The sequence below is a fragment of the Euleptes europaea genome, chromosome 17 (assembly GCF_029931775.1).
Source record: "Euleptes europaea isolate rEulEur1 chromosome 17, rEulEur1.hap1, whole genome shotgun sequence".
Classification (NCBI taxonomy): domain Eukaryota; kingdom Metazoa; phylum Chordata; class Lepidosauria; order Squamata; family Sphaerodactylidae; genus Euleptes; species Euleptes europaea.
In genome coordinates, this window is record NC_079328.1 from 21,505,447 (window position 1) to 21,521,778 (window position 16,332).

Genomic DNA, 16,332 nt, shown 5'->3' on the forward strand with positions numbered 1-16,332 from the left:
TATATCCCTCCAACAGTAGATATAGGATGCTCAAGATCAATGGATCAAGGAGCTTCTAAGGGGTAAAAGGAAAGGGAAGTAGGGTCTCCAGAGACAGGGCAAGGCTGGCAGGGCCGAGGGCCGCTTTCAGACGTACCCCCACCCCCGCAAACCAGCCAGCGGGGCAGGGCTGAGCCCCCAAGAGGGGCCAGCAGGATCCCTCGTTTCGGGATTCACACGAGAGTAGCGAGTCGTGGGAGGGGGCGGCGGGCAAGTAGGGACGCGTCGGCCCGGCGTCCCTCCGAGCTGAGGAGGGGCGAGGAGGAGGGGACCCTGCCGGGGGAAAAAAAGCCCCGGGACCTCCAGGCCGGGAAGACCAGCTGGGACCGGGGCGGCTTTTGCGGCCCGGGGTGTGTGGGGGGCGCGACCTACCTCCGTCCGGCCCGCCTCAGAGGCCCGGAAGAGAGTCGCGGCCTAGTCGCCCCGCTCGAGCCTCGGCCTCGCGTTAATCACGGCCGCGGCGGGGAGGAGCCGGCCGGAGAGGAGAGACGCTGGAAGGGGCGGCGCCCGCCGGCCGGAGGAGGAGGAGGAGGGGGATCGGGGTCGCCCTCTTCCGGCCGCGGGGAGAACTGCGGGTCGGGCGAGAGGGGGGGGACTGCGGGACCGGGGGGGCGGGGCAAGGGACCCGGCCAATAGGGAAATTGGGGCGGGGCGGCATCAACATACGTGTTGTGGGTCAACCTTTCATTCATTCGTTTGTTTATTACGGTCAAAGACCAGTTTTTACAAAAAGACGGTCAACCTCACGCAGAGGGTGCTGATGGACAGGCAGCAAGTGGAGGCGGAAGGGGAGGCACGTTTTGGGCTCGTCTGCCACCCATATTGAACAGGGTTTCACTGTGGATATCGATGGGGATGGCCAAATCAACATAATTCCTACCTGGGAAAGACATGGGAGAATAAAAAAAAAAAAAAACTTGGGCAAAGGCCAGCACATATTGGGATAAACTGGCAAAAATGGATTTTACTATTTTATTGGTTCTTGTAGGTTATCCGGGCGGTGTGACCGTGGTCTTGGTATTTTCTTTCCTGACGTTTCGCCAGCAGCTGGCGAAACGTCAGGAAAGAAAATACCAAGACCACGGTCACACCGCCCGGATAACCTACAACAGGGGTGGGGAACGTCAGGCCCGGGGGCCGTGTAAGGCCCGCAAAATCATTTGCTCTGGCCCTTCGTGGGTCCCGGCAGATCTCTAGCTGAGAAGGATCTAAGACTGGTGATCCGCCTCCTCCCGCAAACAGGAATAGCCTCTCTTCAAGGTGGATGTGAGTTTGTTTCGCCGAGAAAAGGAACCTTTTTCCCCCCTTGCAGAAGAGTCAGCTGTGGAGCTGCTAGGACCACCCAAGAAACTGTGTTAACCCTTTCCCACCCGGGCCGTGGAGAAACTACGTGGCAGACACTTGGAGCCGTCTCTGGTCGTGCCTCTTAGCTAAATGTTTGACCAAATATAGCAGGTTAATTTTAATTAAGCTGATAATTTTGTATGGCCCGCGAATGATGTTATAAATATCCAAATGGCCCTTGGCAGAAAAAAAGGTTTCCCACCCCTGACCTACAAGAACCAATGATGTCTGACCGTGAAAGCCTTCGACAATATTTTACTATTTTAGTTAGTGAGTTATAGAAACAAGTTTATTTACTTTTTTATTATTATTATTAACAACTTTCAAAACTGTTTAGACACTTCTGCGGAAGTCAGGTGATGGGTCACTTTTTAAGGTGGGTGGAGGGTCAAAAGGGTATTTTTGTTTTGTTGAACTTTATAACTTTGTATAATTATAACATACTCTTGTATTTTCTTTTTCTTTTTGTTATTATTGTATTTGTTTGTTTTGTTTTATATTATAAAAATAAAAAATTTACCAAAAAAAATATTAAACAGGATTTCTGCAGCATCTATAACATTTTCGCAGAAGCTTGGATAGGGTAGAGCAATGGACTGTTGTATAGAGAAGGTCAGTCCATCTCTTGTTGGGTCTTCCTCTTTTCCTGCTGCCCTCAACTTTTCCTAGCATGATTGTCTTTTCCAGTGACTTTTGTCTTCTCGTCATGGACCAAAGTACAGTAGCCTCAGTGTAGTAATTTTAGCTTCTAGGGTCAATTCAGGCTTGATTTGATCTATAACCCACTGATTTGCTTTTTTGCCAGTCCATGATATCCCTAACACTCTCCTCCAACACCACATTTCAAAGGAACCTACTTTTTTCCTATCAGCTAAGAAGCTAAAGTGAGGAAAGGGGCTGGCTGTGGTGTTACCAGGATCAAATGGAGGATGTGGGTCATTGGGGAGACAAGTGGGGCATAAAAATCTTTTAAAAAATACATTAGGGCTCTTTATGCTTGGTAATTAGCAGCGCATTCCATGCTGAAGTGCCCCACATATTTTTTTAAAATTTCTTCATGCTGAACCGTCATTCCAGCGGGTTACTGTGAAGCGGGCACATACCTGCTTTGCATTTCTTAAGAGCCCCTTTAACGCAACCTTTTGTATTTGCTCCGTCCCGCATCGAAGCATTTACTGAAGGAACCATGAAAAATCACAGCCATGGCTCAGCTATGCAAACAACCATTGCTAATGGCTGCAAACAGAAAGAGCAGGCAAGTGGGGGGGGGTGGAATTTGTTTGACTTTCTCCTCTTGCATTGGACCGTGAATAGGGGATGTACTAAAACGCATGACAAGCCAGCCCATTAGAAGCAATGGGAGAGGATGCCCACCCCATTGAAGATAATGGGAGCCTGGAGTGTTGGTTGACTTGAATGGGCTCCATTGAAATACACTACAGCACAAAGAGTTGCAGAGAAAATGTGGAATGAATTTTCCAGTAAGGTCTCTAAGCCCAGATACACTACTTTAGGACTGGAATGGCAGCCCCCCAAGGGGATTGACAGCCCCTGGGACTCGCAGAAGTGTTCTGGGGTGGGGATGACAGCCCCCCAAGGGGATTGACAGCCCCTGGGACTCGCAGAAGTGTTCTGGGGTGGGGATGACAGCCCCCCAAGGGGATTGACAGCCCCTGGGAATCGCAGAAGTGTTCTGGGGTGGGGATTTGCAGCTCTCTAGATGCACATTTTCCCCATCTGAATTCTCAACCCTCTGCATGGGGGCTTACTGTTGAGCTTAGAGAATTTGGATGGGGGAAAAATGTGCATCTAGAGAGTGGCAAATCCAAGGCAAAACCTCCCCTGCATAAATGGCCTTGCAAAAGACTGCCACGGTTTTGTTATTGGTGCCGAAGGGTTGGTTGGCTGGAGCTCCCTTTATGCAGATGCTGGGAACTAATTAATTGGCCAAATGCAAACATCAAAAATCGACCCTGCATAAAGGCCCTAGGCCAGGGGTCTGCAAACTGCGGCTCCCGAGGCGCATGCGGCTCTTTGGCCCGTTGAGTGCGGCTCTCCGAACTTGGTTCGGAGCCCCTGCTCTTGCGAATGCTCGCGCCGGCAGCCGGGCTGCGGAGCCACGTGCCTGAGAGAGAGAGAGAGCAGGCGAGTGGGCACGCTGTCTCCCCCCCCCCGCCGTGGAGAATGGCCAGGTCCCCCTTTCCCTTGCCCTCAATGATTGGGAGGCTAAAGCCTCCCCTCCCCTCTAGCCGTGCGATTGCTGGGCGGGCGGCTCGGCGGTTCCTGCCCCCCGCCTATCAGCTGTTGGGCAGGGCGGGCTTCCTTTGGTAGACCTGGCCTCCGGCTGAGTCCCATTGGGAGGCCATGTCTACCCACTGGCTTTCTTGGTGGTAGACCTGGACTCCGAGGAGGGGAAAAAACTCCACCTTCAGAGGCTAGGTCTACCGATCTGCTTCTATGGGCCTCCGGAGGCCAGGTCTACTGCCAAGAAAGCCAATGGGTAGACCTGGCCTCCCAATGGGACTCAGCCGGAGGCCAGGTCTACCAATAGGCTTTTATGACTGTAGACCAGGCCTCCAGACGAGGACTCCGGACAGGGAGGGGGAAATGGCAGGGACTTACAATTTAATTTTTATCAATAAATAAGATCACTATTAAGTATGATATCAAGTTTTATTCAGTGTAAGGTAAAGGTCCCCTGTGCAAGCACCGCATCATTCCTGACCCATGGGGCGACGTCACATCCCGACGTTTTCTAGGCAGACTTTGTTTTGCGGGGTGGTTTGCCAGTGCCTTCCCCAGTCATCTTCCCTTTACCCCCAGCAAGCTGGTACTCATTTGACCAGCCTCAGAAGGATGGAAGGCGGAGTCCACCTTGAGCCGGCTACCTGAAACCAACTTCCGCTGGGATCGAACTCAGGTCGTGAGCAGAGCTTGGACTGCAGCACTGCAGCTTTACCACTCTGCACCACGGGGCTCCTCTTATTCAGGGTACCTATAGTTTAATTAAGACTTAAAACTTTAATTAAAGTGTATTAAGTTAATAAACAGTGTGCCTACCTATATAGTTTAAGAAATTTGGCTCTCGAAAGAAATCTCCATCGTTGTACTGTTGAGATTTGGCTCTTTTGACTAATGCGTTTGCTGACCCCTGGGCTAGGCGACGACAGAAGCCCCTCCTGGTTCTGACGGGGAGGGGCGGGGGAGTGTTCTGTTTTGTTTCCGAAAGCTCCACGGGAAGAGCGGGAGACGATTGGCTGGCCCGCCGGCCGGCCCCGCCCCTGGGCGTGCCCTCCTTGCAGCCTCCCTTCGCCTGGTCTCCTGCAAGGAAGTCCACGCGGAAGCGCAGAGAGGGACCATGCTGGTGGGCTACAGCAGCAGCAGCAGCAGCAGCAGCAGCAGCAGCTCGGCCTCGTCGCCCCCCGCCTCGGGCGACGAAGACGGCTCCCCCGCGGCCCAGGAGGCGGCCACCCAGGCGGGGAGCCCCGCCGCCCTCCCCGCCCCCAGGTGGGTGGGCTAGCTTGCTCGTCTGAATGGCCACTGGGGCAAGGAGGTGTGGGGGGGGGGAGAGTGGGAAGCAAAGCAAGCTCCGCCCAAGGGGGGAGGATCGCCCGGGCAGGAGGTGTCTCCCCCCCTCCCCATTGAGACAGCAGGGTAGACTCCCCCTGACTATGGAAGATCCACTGATTTAGCCATTTGCAATAATCTCTTTTCCTTTCTGTAAAATGTATTAGGACGGCCGGGGAATAGCTTGTTGCTGGGCAGGATGTCTCTGTGTGTCTGTGTGCTGAGGAATTGGGGGCAAAAGTCACGGAGGGTTACAGTGAACCATAACAAGAACTGGGTGAAACTGTTACTATACTGCCGCCTGCATGTCTGGAGTGCTATCAGCTTTACCCTGAACGTTGATGGGTTGTCATATCTTGAATTTGGATAAATATCCCTTCCTCAGTATGATCGGGGCTCAGAGATTTTTACTCGGTAGAGTGCTCTGGGTAGTAGTGCCCGAATAAATAACTGTTTTCTTGCAAACAACGGCCTCGGGTCTCCTCCCCCACGAACCTCTGATTTACTGCATCAATGGCAAATAACGCTCGCACTCTCCTTCAATATGCACGGGAGGTTTTGCCTTGTATGTGCCACTTTCTAGATGCACATTTTCCTCATCTGAATTCTCAAAACTGCATGGGGGCTTATTGGCCATTTATGCACGGGAGGTTTTGCCTTGGATTCGCTGCTCTCTAGATGCACGTTTTCCCCGTCCAAATTATAAAAAATCAACAATAAGCCTCCATGCAGAGTTTTGAGAATTCAGATGGGGGGGGGGGATGTGCATCTAGAAAGTGGCAAATCCAAAGCAAAACCTCCCATGCATAAATGGCCAGTTTTGAGTTTCGAGAATTTGGATGGGGGAAATGTGCATCTAGAGAGTGGCAAATCCAAGGCAAAACCTCCCATGCATAAATGGCCTTGCAAAAGACTACCAAGGTTTTGTTATTGGTGTGGAAGGGTTGGTTGGCTGGAGCCCCCTTTATGCAGATGCCGGGAATGCCTCCTCTGAAACTAATTAATTGCCCCCTTTTTTTCCATTGCAAAGAGAGCTCAGCCCCTAGCAGCTTAGAGGAATGGAGGATGCATGTCCCCCCCCCCCGCCACCTCCCCCAAGGTTCCCTCCTTTTCCACCATATCCTGAATGGCATGGGGTAACAGAGGTAAACCCCCCCCCCCCCAAGACTGAGGCCAGATGAGTGGCTTTACTAGTGACAATTTCCATTTTATTATTATTATTATATTAAATTTATAATCCGTCCTCCCAAGCCAAAGCAGCACTGGGTAACAGATGCCCCGGGCTAGGTGGGTAGGCAGTGAGGGGTGTTTCCCAACAAGGGTCCACAAGTTGTGAATTCTTTTCAATGCCAAGGTGCCATCTTGGTTAGGAATGGTATTGCCAGGGCAAACTAGACCCTACACAGGTGCAAAAATCCCAGCGGTAAACCTTAACAATTGCTCTCCTCTGTCTAGCTCTCCCCTACCTCTCTCAAACATCCCTATTTCTGGTCCAATGAGCTCCAGTCTTTTGCACTGGCTATGCACATCATGGCTCCAATGGAGATTTTCCCCACCCTGCTAGTTCTACTCTCAAGCTCCAGTGGTACCTTTAAGGTCGTTTAGTACCCTTTTCCTCTGCTGCCTAAGTAGTAGGAGTAGTGCAGTGATACTCAGTACCATGGGAGGCACATGTGGCTCTCTGGCATGCGATCTATGGCTGTTCTGAGCACTGTTCCTCAATGTGGTGTGTATGTATTAAGTGCCATCAAGTCGCTTCCGACTCATGGCGACCCTATGAATCACTGTCCTCCAAAATGTCCTATCCTTAACAGCTTTGCTCAGATCTTGCAAACTGAGGGCTGTGGCTTCCTTTATAGAGTCAATCCATCTCTTGTTGGATCTTCCTCTTTTCTTTCTGTCTTCAACTTTTCCTAGCATGGTTATCTTTTCCAGTGACTCTTATCTTCTCATAATGTGACCAAAGCATGATAGCCTCTGTTTAGTTATTTTAGCTTCTGGGATCAGTTCAGGCTTGATTTGATCTATAACCCAGTGTGATACCTGCTCCAAATTTCGGGGAAATGGTCAAGGTCCTTGACCCGTGGGGCTTGTAGTTTGGAGGTGGTCCCCACCTTGAAACAGCCACCAGAGGAACAGGTAAGTTATGCGCCTCCCTGAAATGAAAACCTCCTCCCAAGGATGGAAGTAAATTGTGGCTCTTTTGTTTGATGTTAACTGCAAATGTGGCTCTTTGAAAGTACCACTGGGCTAGTAAATGAACGAGCAGTCTGGGGTTCAGCTGTCAGTTCATTTTTCTGTCTTTCTCAAAAAAGAAAAAAAATGGTTTGGGGCAGGTTGGGAACACTCAAAATTCTCCTTTGGCTCTGGTTCCCTCTCTTGCAGCATAACAGCTCCCCGTCTTCCTGTACCAGACAGTGTGCTAAATATGTTCAGAGACCAGGAAGAGGATACGGTAGTGGATGACCCCAGCAAGCATGGAGGCCGGGTGCGGACCTTTGCGCATGAGCGAGGCAACTGGGCAACCCACATCTATGTGCCTTGTAAGTCCCTTCAATGCTGCCCACTCTGTGTGTGCAACGGTAAGAGAAAGTAGGGTTGCCAACTTTCAGATGTGTACATAATCAAAATATCACCAATACTGTATGGTAAGTTAGCAAAAGTAACAGTACTAGGCTCTGATATAGTATGAAACACAATTCAAAATTATAAGTGAAAGTGTATAACACAGAGATAAGTAGATCACTGTGTTATACACTTTCACTTATAATTTTTGAATCGTGTTTCATACTATATCAGAGCCTAGTACTGTTACTTTTGCTAACTTCCAGATGTGGCCTGGAGATGAGATCTCCCAGAGTTACAACTGTTCTCCACACTACAGAGATCCATTTCCCTGGAGGAAACTGGAAGCAGACTCCATGGCATTAAATCCCTGCTCTTTCCCTGAACTCTGCCTGCCCCAAGCATTGCCCCCAAATCTCCAGGAATTTTCCAGACCAGAGTTGGCAGCCGTAGGAGAGGAGGGTAGGAGGCCTCCTCCAATTTTGGGAATGGTCATCTTTGAAAGCAAACAAGTCCTGCTAGAGATCCCCTCCTCATATTCTCGAAGGAGCACAGCCCTAGAAGGGTAAGAAGAATGTGCCGTTGAGTCGCAACCTACTGATGGCGACCCCAACCATGGGGTGTTCAAGGTAAGAGATGAGCAGATGTAGTTCTCCCTTGCCTGCCTGTGTGTAGCAATGTTGGACTTCTTTGGTGATCTCCCTCCCATCCAAGTACTGACCATGGCTGACCCTGCTTAATTCCCTGACGAGCTCGGGCTAAATTGGGGTATTCAGGCTCCTGAGCACAGCCCGAACTGCTCCATAATCCATGTGAGTGACAGATACCTGGAGCCACTTGTTCAAATCCTCTTATGGCTGACAGGACAGATTTAACAGAAATATTTCCACTTTTTTCTCAGGAAATTTTGTGCTAATGAAACAGCAAAAGGATAGCTCTTTCAAATTATACTGCTAGAATATATTCATTAGTACTGATAAGTATGGGAACAGAATCCGACTCAAAAGCTGTAGTTCTGTTGGCCCAGGTTTTCTACCATGTAGCTACTGGGTTGCATTGTTATTGCTACCCATGTGGTACATACTTTGTCTACCATATTTATTTTATTTACATTATTTATAGTGCACCTCTCTCCCTGAGACTCAAGGTGGATTACACAGTGTCCATCAATGCCCATCAAAAGATTATATAGAGAGAGAGTTAGAGTGTGCAGGAGAGAGAGAGTGTGTATAGAGTTTGGGCTTTATTAAGACTGAATATTTCAAACTATCCAGGATCACAGTCATATTATTATAGAATAGAATAATAGACTCATAGAGTTGGAAGGGCCTATACAGGCCATCTAGTCCAACCCCCTGCTTAATGCAGGATCAGCCTAGAGCACCCCTGACAAGTGTTACTCCAGCCTCTGCTTAAAGACTGCCAGTGAGGGGGAGCACACCACCTCCCTAGGTAGCTGATTCCACTGTTGAAAACTCTTACTGCAAAAAAAAGTATTGTTTAGAATTTGTTCCATAGGTTTAAAGATGTAGCACTCTTTCACCTGTCAACAGGAGGTCAGTTTGCTGCTCAATAAAAGGGAGAAGGTCATCAGCTTGTACCTCTGGAGACCCCAAAAAAGACTCCAACCCTTTCTGAGTTCACCAGTTCAGTTGGCTCTGACTGCGTGCTGGCAACATATGAAGCTGCCTTATACCAGGCCAGGCCTCTACTCCCTTTTGCTCAGTTTGGTCTGTACTAGGTTGCAGTGACTTATCAGGTGATCGGGCAAAGGAAGCACTTTCCCTGGTTATTGAGGTGCCAAGAAGGGACCTTATGTATGCAAAGCATGCGTTCTGCTGCTCAACCACAGGCACTGCCAAATGTTTTTTGTTCAATCAACAAATCTAATAAAATCAAGTTTAGTGAATATGGGGTTGATTGACCATGTATCCCCCTTTCCTGTACCCATCTTCTTTCCTGTACCCTTTAATTTACCCATCTTTGAGAAGAAGAAATCGGGAGTGGGGAGCAAAGAACATCTTTCTGCTAGAATCCAAATACTGTAGTTGATTTGCTTGGTGTGGTACTTCTGGTGTACTTTCTGGGGGTTTTGTTCCACCTTGTTTAGTTCCACAATTGTCCTGTATAGTAGGCTGTAGGAATTTCCATTGTAGAGAAGATAGCTGAGGCTCAGAAACAGTGATTTGCCCAAGGCTGTTTAGTTAGTTTATTTATTTCATTTCTACCCCACCTTTCTCGCCAAAGGGGACCAAAAGTGGCTTACATCATTTTCCTCACCTCCATTTTATCCTCACAACAACCCTGTGGGGTACTTTTGGCCAAGATACCATGACTGGCCCAAAGTCACCCAACAGGTTTTCATGGCAGAGTGAGGATTCGAACCAGGGGGTCCCAGATCCTAGTTTGACATTTAACACTCTAATCACTACCATACACTAGTTGCATCTTGGCTTAGAGGAGAATCCTGATCTCCAGTCCTCTACCTATGAGCTGTTTTTCTTTCCATCTTGCCCTTCAGATGAAGCCCAGGAGGACTTCTTGGACCTGCTGCAGGTCCTCCATGCGCATGCACAGACGCACGTGGCATCGCTGACAGCCACGGCTGAATTCCACATCAGTCTCTCGCAGAGCGTGATTCTGCGCCATCACTGGATAAACCCTTTTGTGCAGTCCCTCAAGGAACGCCTGTCCTCCTTCCACAGGTAAGACGTCTTTCGCGTTCTTGGGCTGCCTTATCCTGCAGCATGCTTGGTGTTGCCTTGCGCCTTCCCTCTCCTAGCCCAAATCCTTTCCCTTCTCTTGAGGAGGACTTCCTCTGCCAGGAAGCAGTCAAAGGCACTTTCTTGCCTGTGCTAAAAGAAAGCCATGTTTGTCTCCCAAATCTCAGCATGGAGCAAATAATTTGAAACTCCTCACCATTTATAAAGTAACCCAACTTACTCTATTTGAGAGAACTAGAGGTGACGTGAGGTTGCAAGGAGCATTCACTCCCATGGGAAAACTAGAAGCCACACAGTGAAATACATTGTGCATCTACACTCATGAAGGCAAACAATTTATTCAGAATTCAAGGATCTGCAGTCTCTTAAAATATAGGTTCCTGGGCCTCATGGTGGTAGACAAATGAAAAAAAAGGATGGGTTTTTATTTAGAGTCTTACAGCTTTATTTTTTCATTTGTTTACCACCATTACTGCATGCAGCAGTAATCTAATCTGGATGTTGGTTTTGCATGCATGACTGAGAGCCAGCTGGATGTAGCTGTTAGGGCAAGGGCCCTGAGCCTTTTTGAGCTTGCAGGCACCTCTGGAATTCTGACACAAGGTGACGGGCGCAGCCTCCAAATGCAGCGGAGCCGACCACAGAATATCAGGGAATGAAGTTATGCATAACTCTAACAGTAACCTTTTCAGAATTTTAAACAGAAGCCCTGTTTAACAGGATGCCTTTTAAAATATTGTGTTATGGCGGCAGCTGCCGTGGAAGTAACTTAAAAAAAAAACCTCCACAGCCAATCAGAAGCACTATTGGACAGCACACTTACCTGGCCCTGCCCACTTTCTAAAAACCCTTAGCGGGTGCCAGGAAGGGTTCTGGGGGGCACCATGGTACCCACGGGCACCACACTGGGGACCCCTGGGGTAGAGTATTGGACTAGGATCTGAGAGACCCTGGTTTCCCCACTCTGCCATGGAAGCTTGCTGGGTGACCTTGGGCCGATAGTATACTCCGCCTAACCTACCTCACAGGGTGGTTGTGAAGATAAAATGGAGGAGAGGGGAATGATGTAAGCAGCTTTAGATCTCCATGGGAGAGAAAGGTGGAGTATAAATGAAGTAAAGGAATGAATAAATGATTGTGGCCAGGTCTACTCTGTCAAGGAAAGGCTGCAGCTGGTGAGCAAGCCAAAGCTGTGCCTGTTTGTTCTCTGTCCTGTTTTTGTTGTTCATCTTCCCAGATAAGATGGCTTCTCTCCCACGTTTCAGGTTTATCTGCAGGGCAGACCAAGTGAAGATTTACACCAATGATGCTAAAACCAGGTGGGTGCGTGAGTCTTGGAATATCTGTCCCCCCAAAGAGCAGTGGAGAATGAGCTACACAGCTCTGTAGCAGGTTTTTTTTAAATGCCAACTCTATGACTGTTTGTAAAGCTGCTTGATTGTACCCCAAAAAAGAGGGGGGGAAACACTCGTGTGATCAGGGTATGGAATATTTTTGTCAAGGATACTGCTGATAGAAGGAAAGAAGCTTATAGTGACCAAAGAGGGGAAAGACTGGGAGGTTTGCAGAACCTTATTCAAGGCTGGTGCTGTTCCAAACAATCCGTTCAGTATCACAAAGAAATCCACCCCGATTTGTCCAACCAGGTCTTTGTTATGCAGGTTAGCCTTCTTGTACAGAATTAATTCCTAAATGGCATAGATCTTACTGTGGACTAACCATGCAATCCTGAAGGGAGGGGCCAAAGCATTATAGCAGCCGGCATAACCCCACTTTGTCTGTGCCACTTTGTGCTGTGATCATTGGCATGGATCACGTGCTGTGATCACTGCTGCACAGACAGCAGAATCCCAGAAGCGAGTGTCAAGGGGGGGGGGGGCATTCCCAGGGGTGCAGCTGACATTAGTCAGCTCCCAAACCCCTTTCAGCCCAGGAATGCCCCTCTATGCTGCAGTATTGCTACATCAGCAAAATAGCTGTTGTAGCCCCATGAAACTCAATGGGAGAGTTTCACAGGGTTTTTGTGCAGAAGTATTTTAAATTGGTTTTTTCCAGCTGGGAAGCCTCTCAGGGTGGCGTGGCTGCTCCATCCCAGCCATCAACTACCTACCCCCCTTCAGGAATGGGCTGCTTTTGTGGTCTGCTTTTTTATTAAATATTCTCTTCATGTTCTGTTATACATCTATTGATATTTATAGTTCCCCTTGTGGAACTATATGAATACATGAAGCTGCCTTATACTGAATCAGACCCGTGGTCCATCAAAGTCAGTACTGTCTACTCAGACCGGCAGTGGCTCTACAGGGTATCAGGCAGAGGTCTTTCACATCACCTACTTGCCTAGTCCCTTTAAGTGGCGATGCCGGGAACCTGGGACCTTCTGCATGCAAAGCAGAGGCTCTACCACTGAGCCACAGTCCAAACCAGTTTGAGAACTTTTGTAACAAATGTTCTCCTTGGCACCATTTTGAGGTTCATGACACACCCCAGTACTATCTTTAGTGGTTGCTCCCTTTCTCTTTTAGTTACTTGGGAAGCCATTTGTTGTCTACCAACTCATGGCAAACTGTTCAAGTGCTGAGGGGTACCCTAGGGATGGAGGAGGAATTTGTGGCTACGGATGTCAGCCCTGAAAAGCCACCTTGACATTCTCTCCCCATCTCTTCCTGCAGGACGTTTGTTGGCTTGGAGGTCTCTTCGGGGCATTCCCAGTTCTTGGAGCTGGTTTCTGAGGTGGACAAAGTTACGGAGGAGTTCAATCTAGCCCCATTCTACAAGGTAAAAATTGTTGCTTTTTTCAGGCAGATGGCGAGAAGAAGAATTGAGCCTGCACCAGGCTTCGGGGATGAAGGCTTGATTATGTCTTCTGATGATGGAGGTTCAGGGAAGAGTTACAGGTTCTTTTAATGGTTGGAATAACTCAGTACATATTTAGGCCCCATCCATACAGAGTATAATTCCAAAGCCAGCCCAAGAAAAAGATTTCACCAATCCTTCTGAACTTGTCCAATCTTTAATAGTTCTCCAGGGGAAAGGGCTGGCAATAGAAGAGATGGGCTGGCATTTTCCAGTGTCTGTATCCAAGCTGGGTGTGTGTTTATCTCTAGCATAACTGACAGTTTGCTGACTGAGGTGCGGGTTGTTCTTTGCTAGGTGATATGGAACTCTGGGTCTTGTCGTAACAGGCAGGATTACTGTCCCCAGGAATGACTCTCGATAGAATTCCCTTGAAATGTTTTTGTCTGTCAGCCAGATGGACCTATTATTCATTTTATTTTTATTTACTTAACCTATATCCCCGCCTTTCTCTCAGTCCTCTCCAGAGGAGAGGACAGTGAATGGATGAATGAATGCCTGTAAAGTGCTCAGTTATTCTGGGATGGATGATGGGGTGTCACATCTCTGATTCTTGGCTTCTGGTCCTTCATTATGCAGAATCCGTCGTTTCACCTCAGTCTCGCATGGTGTGTTGGAAACTTGTCTGAAAAACTTGAAGGCCAGTGTCTCCAGGAACTGCAGGTAACTAGCCCCATTGCCCTCAGCTGGCAGTCCCGAAGCGTCCAAAGAATTGTAAAGAACCAATTGGCTGGGGGTGGGGGGGTTGAAAAGAAGGCTTTGTGCTCTATGCGCTGGTTCATCGCCTGTCCTACGACAGCCTCTCTTGAGGTTTCTGACCATCCTGTGGGAGTACTCAGGGCAGCAGCTGGTACAGCCAGAGCTCCCTCAGCAGAAATTTGCAAAGAGCGGGTGCCACCACATTAAAGGTCCTGCTGTGATCTCTTATCCCTTTTAAAGGGTGGGGCATGATCTCAGAGCACAGGAACGTGTAGGAGAAGGTTGTTTCTGTGGTACGCAGAGACTGGTCTATGAAGAGCTTTGAAAGTGAAAGCCTTGAATTTGTTGTAATATCTATGGTCTGATATTACGATACTTCGCAGAGTGCGCAAGTTTGCAATCAGCGCAACACATGCGTGTGTGCAAGTTAGAAAAAACAAAAGAAGCATCAGACGTCCTTTCTAATTAAACTAAACTCATTTATTGGTGAAATACAATGAGTATAGGAAAGAACAAACAGGGTCCTTTATCCTAATCTATCTTGCTAGCTTTCTAGATATCAAAAGGTATCCTGCCTTCTCTTTTCCATTGTGGGATGAGAAGGTCTGAGCGTGGGAGCGCTCAGCTCTAGCGGCTTGCATGGATGAGGGGAGAGGGAAGAAGAAGGAAGTTTTTCCCTGACAATATAACTCTAAACATCAAAGGGGACAGGAAATGGAAGAGAGGGAGGTGTAACTGGAGAGGACCTCCTATGTCCTGTCTATCTATCTGACTCTCTAATCAGTCCCCCACCCCACCCTGAATATGGAGACAAGTGACACTGTAAGGGCATAATTTTCCAACAGAATTGGACCTGGAAAACTAATTGGTGGCCAGTATACATTGGACAAAACAGGAGTAATCATGCACCATTTCCATACAGTAGCATGCCCAGATCAACACAGTCTCCCTCCCCTAAACACGTCTAGGCCAGTTTTCTGCCTGAAGAAGAAAAAGAAGAGTTGGTTTTTATATGCCGACTTTCTCTACCACTTAAGGAAGAATCAAACGGGCTTACGATCACCTTCCCTTTCCCTCCCCGCAACAGACACCCTGTGAGGTAGGTGAGGCTGAGAGAGCTGTGACTAGCCCAAGGTCACCCAGCTAGCTTCATGCGTAGGAGTGGGGAAACAAATCCAGTTCACCAAATTAGCATCCACCGCTAATATGGAGGAGTGGGGAATCAAACCCAGTCCTCCAGATCAGAGTCCACCTCTCCAAACCACTGCTCTTAACCACTGCACCACACTGAATTGTCTCCCCTTTCCTTCATTTTCCCAGGAGATTGTGGACAAGTTTGAGGATTCTTCCTACCTTCTCCGAATCCATGTGGCCGATGTCCGTTGCAAGTCTGGCAAGAAGGTCTTTTCCTTCCCTCTACGATAGGGGCACATGAGAGCAGCATGCCACTAGCACTTTGGCAGCCGTTCCACCTGGACGTGAGGACTGGTCAGAAGCTGTCATCAGTACGACTTCATTCCAAAACCTATTCTATTTGCAGAGCACCGTTTTGTCTTTGTGGGTACTGCCGATGGTGGTGGTAGGGACCTGAGACCTGCTGTTAGGTCCACGTTTCTTGGTGGTACTGCATTGCGAGTGCACTGAAATTGCTACGTGAAGCTGGCAGGTGTGAGAAAAAGCATTCAGTGTTGGGCTGAGGCTGAAAACGATGCATAAATGTGGAAAGCCAGATGAGTGGGATCCTGTGGACTTCAGGGCTTTGTTTTGTCTTGCTGGATCCAAAAAAGGAAGGACTCCTCCAGTACAATTATCTGGACCTCTTGCCTCTCTCTGACAGACATTCAACCCCAAAGTGCCTCAAGCAAACCTCTGGGTTGCCCCAAGGGCAATATAGGGATAGATTTTCCCCCCCACTGGCAATCTCGAAAGGAGGAAGGGGGTTGTGCTGGTTCTAAACACATGGAATTGTCATTCTCCTCGATCGCCACAAGTGGTCGCTGTTGGCTTTCTTTTTGCCTGTGCCGGGGAAACCAAATTAGCTACCTGTTTACAGCACATTACCAAAATAAGTTTAACTCTTTGCTCTTCAGTACTTCCCATTATAAGTGTTTAAAACAGAATCCTTTGCATATTCATAAAGCTTAATTTCTTGATTTTGGGGAGGTGGCTGCCTCTGCAAGTGAATAGTATAGATGGGTCCAGAGGAAGAACCTGTGGCCATTAACTTGGCTGTACTGAATTTGCTGCAGTTTCCTGTAAGGAGCAGGAAGAACCCCTCTTTCCTGTTACCCTTTGCTTACAAGGGAGATGAATGGCTCATTTTTGTGTGAGCTTGCAAAATTTTAAGGCAGTTTTGTTCTTCGCTTAGCCCTTTGTCCCTTTCTCAGGTATCTTTTCATCCAAAGTTGGTTTACTTAACTGTCCTGAAGGGAGAGCTTGAGGCTGGCTCCGAATACTTTCTTTGCAGGGCAGATTTGCCCTGTTCCAAAGTGATGCTACATACACATTTCGTGTTCAGAATGTCTCGCCTCTTAATGCA

The 16,332-nt window shown here is 48.4% G+C and overlaps 1 protein-coding gene across 1 annotated transcript; it reads left to right on the forward strand.

Moving 5' to 3' along the window:
- Nucleotides 1–4,741: 4,741 nt before the first annotated feature.
- Nucleotides 4,742–15,234, forward strand: USB1 (U6 snRNA biogenesis phosphodiesterase 1). Its single transcript, XM_056862319.1, has 7 exons — nucleotides 4,742–4,890; nucleotides 7,336–7,493; nucleotides 10,037–10,220; nucleotides 11,504–11,557; nucleotides 12,911–13,016; nucleotides 13,674–13,757; nucleotides 15,114–15,234. Exons 1-7 carry the CDS (start codon nucleotides 4,742–4,744, stop codon nucleotides 15,216–15,218), a joined length of 840 nt encoding a protein of 279 aa, XP_056718297.1. The 3' UTR covers nucleotides 15,219–15,234.
- The last annotated feature ends 1,098 nt before the right edge of the window (nucleotides 15,235–16,332 follow it).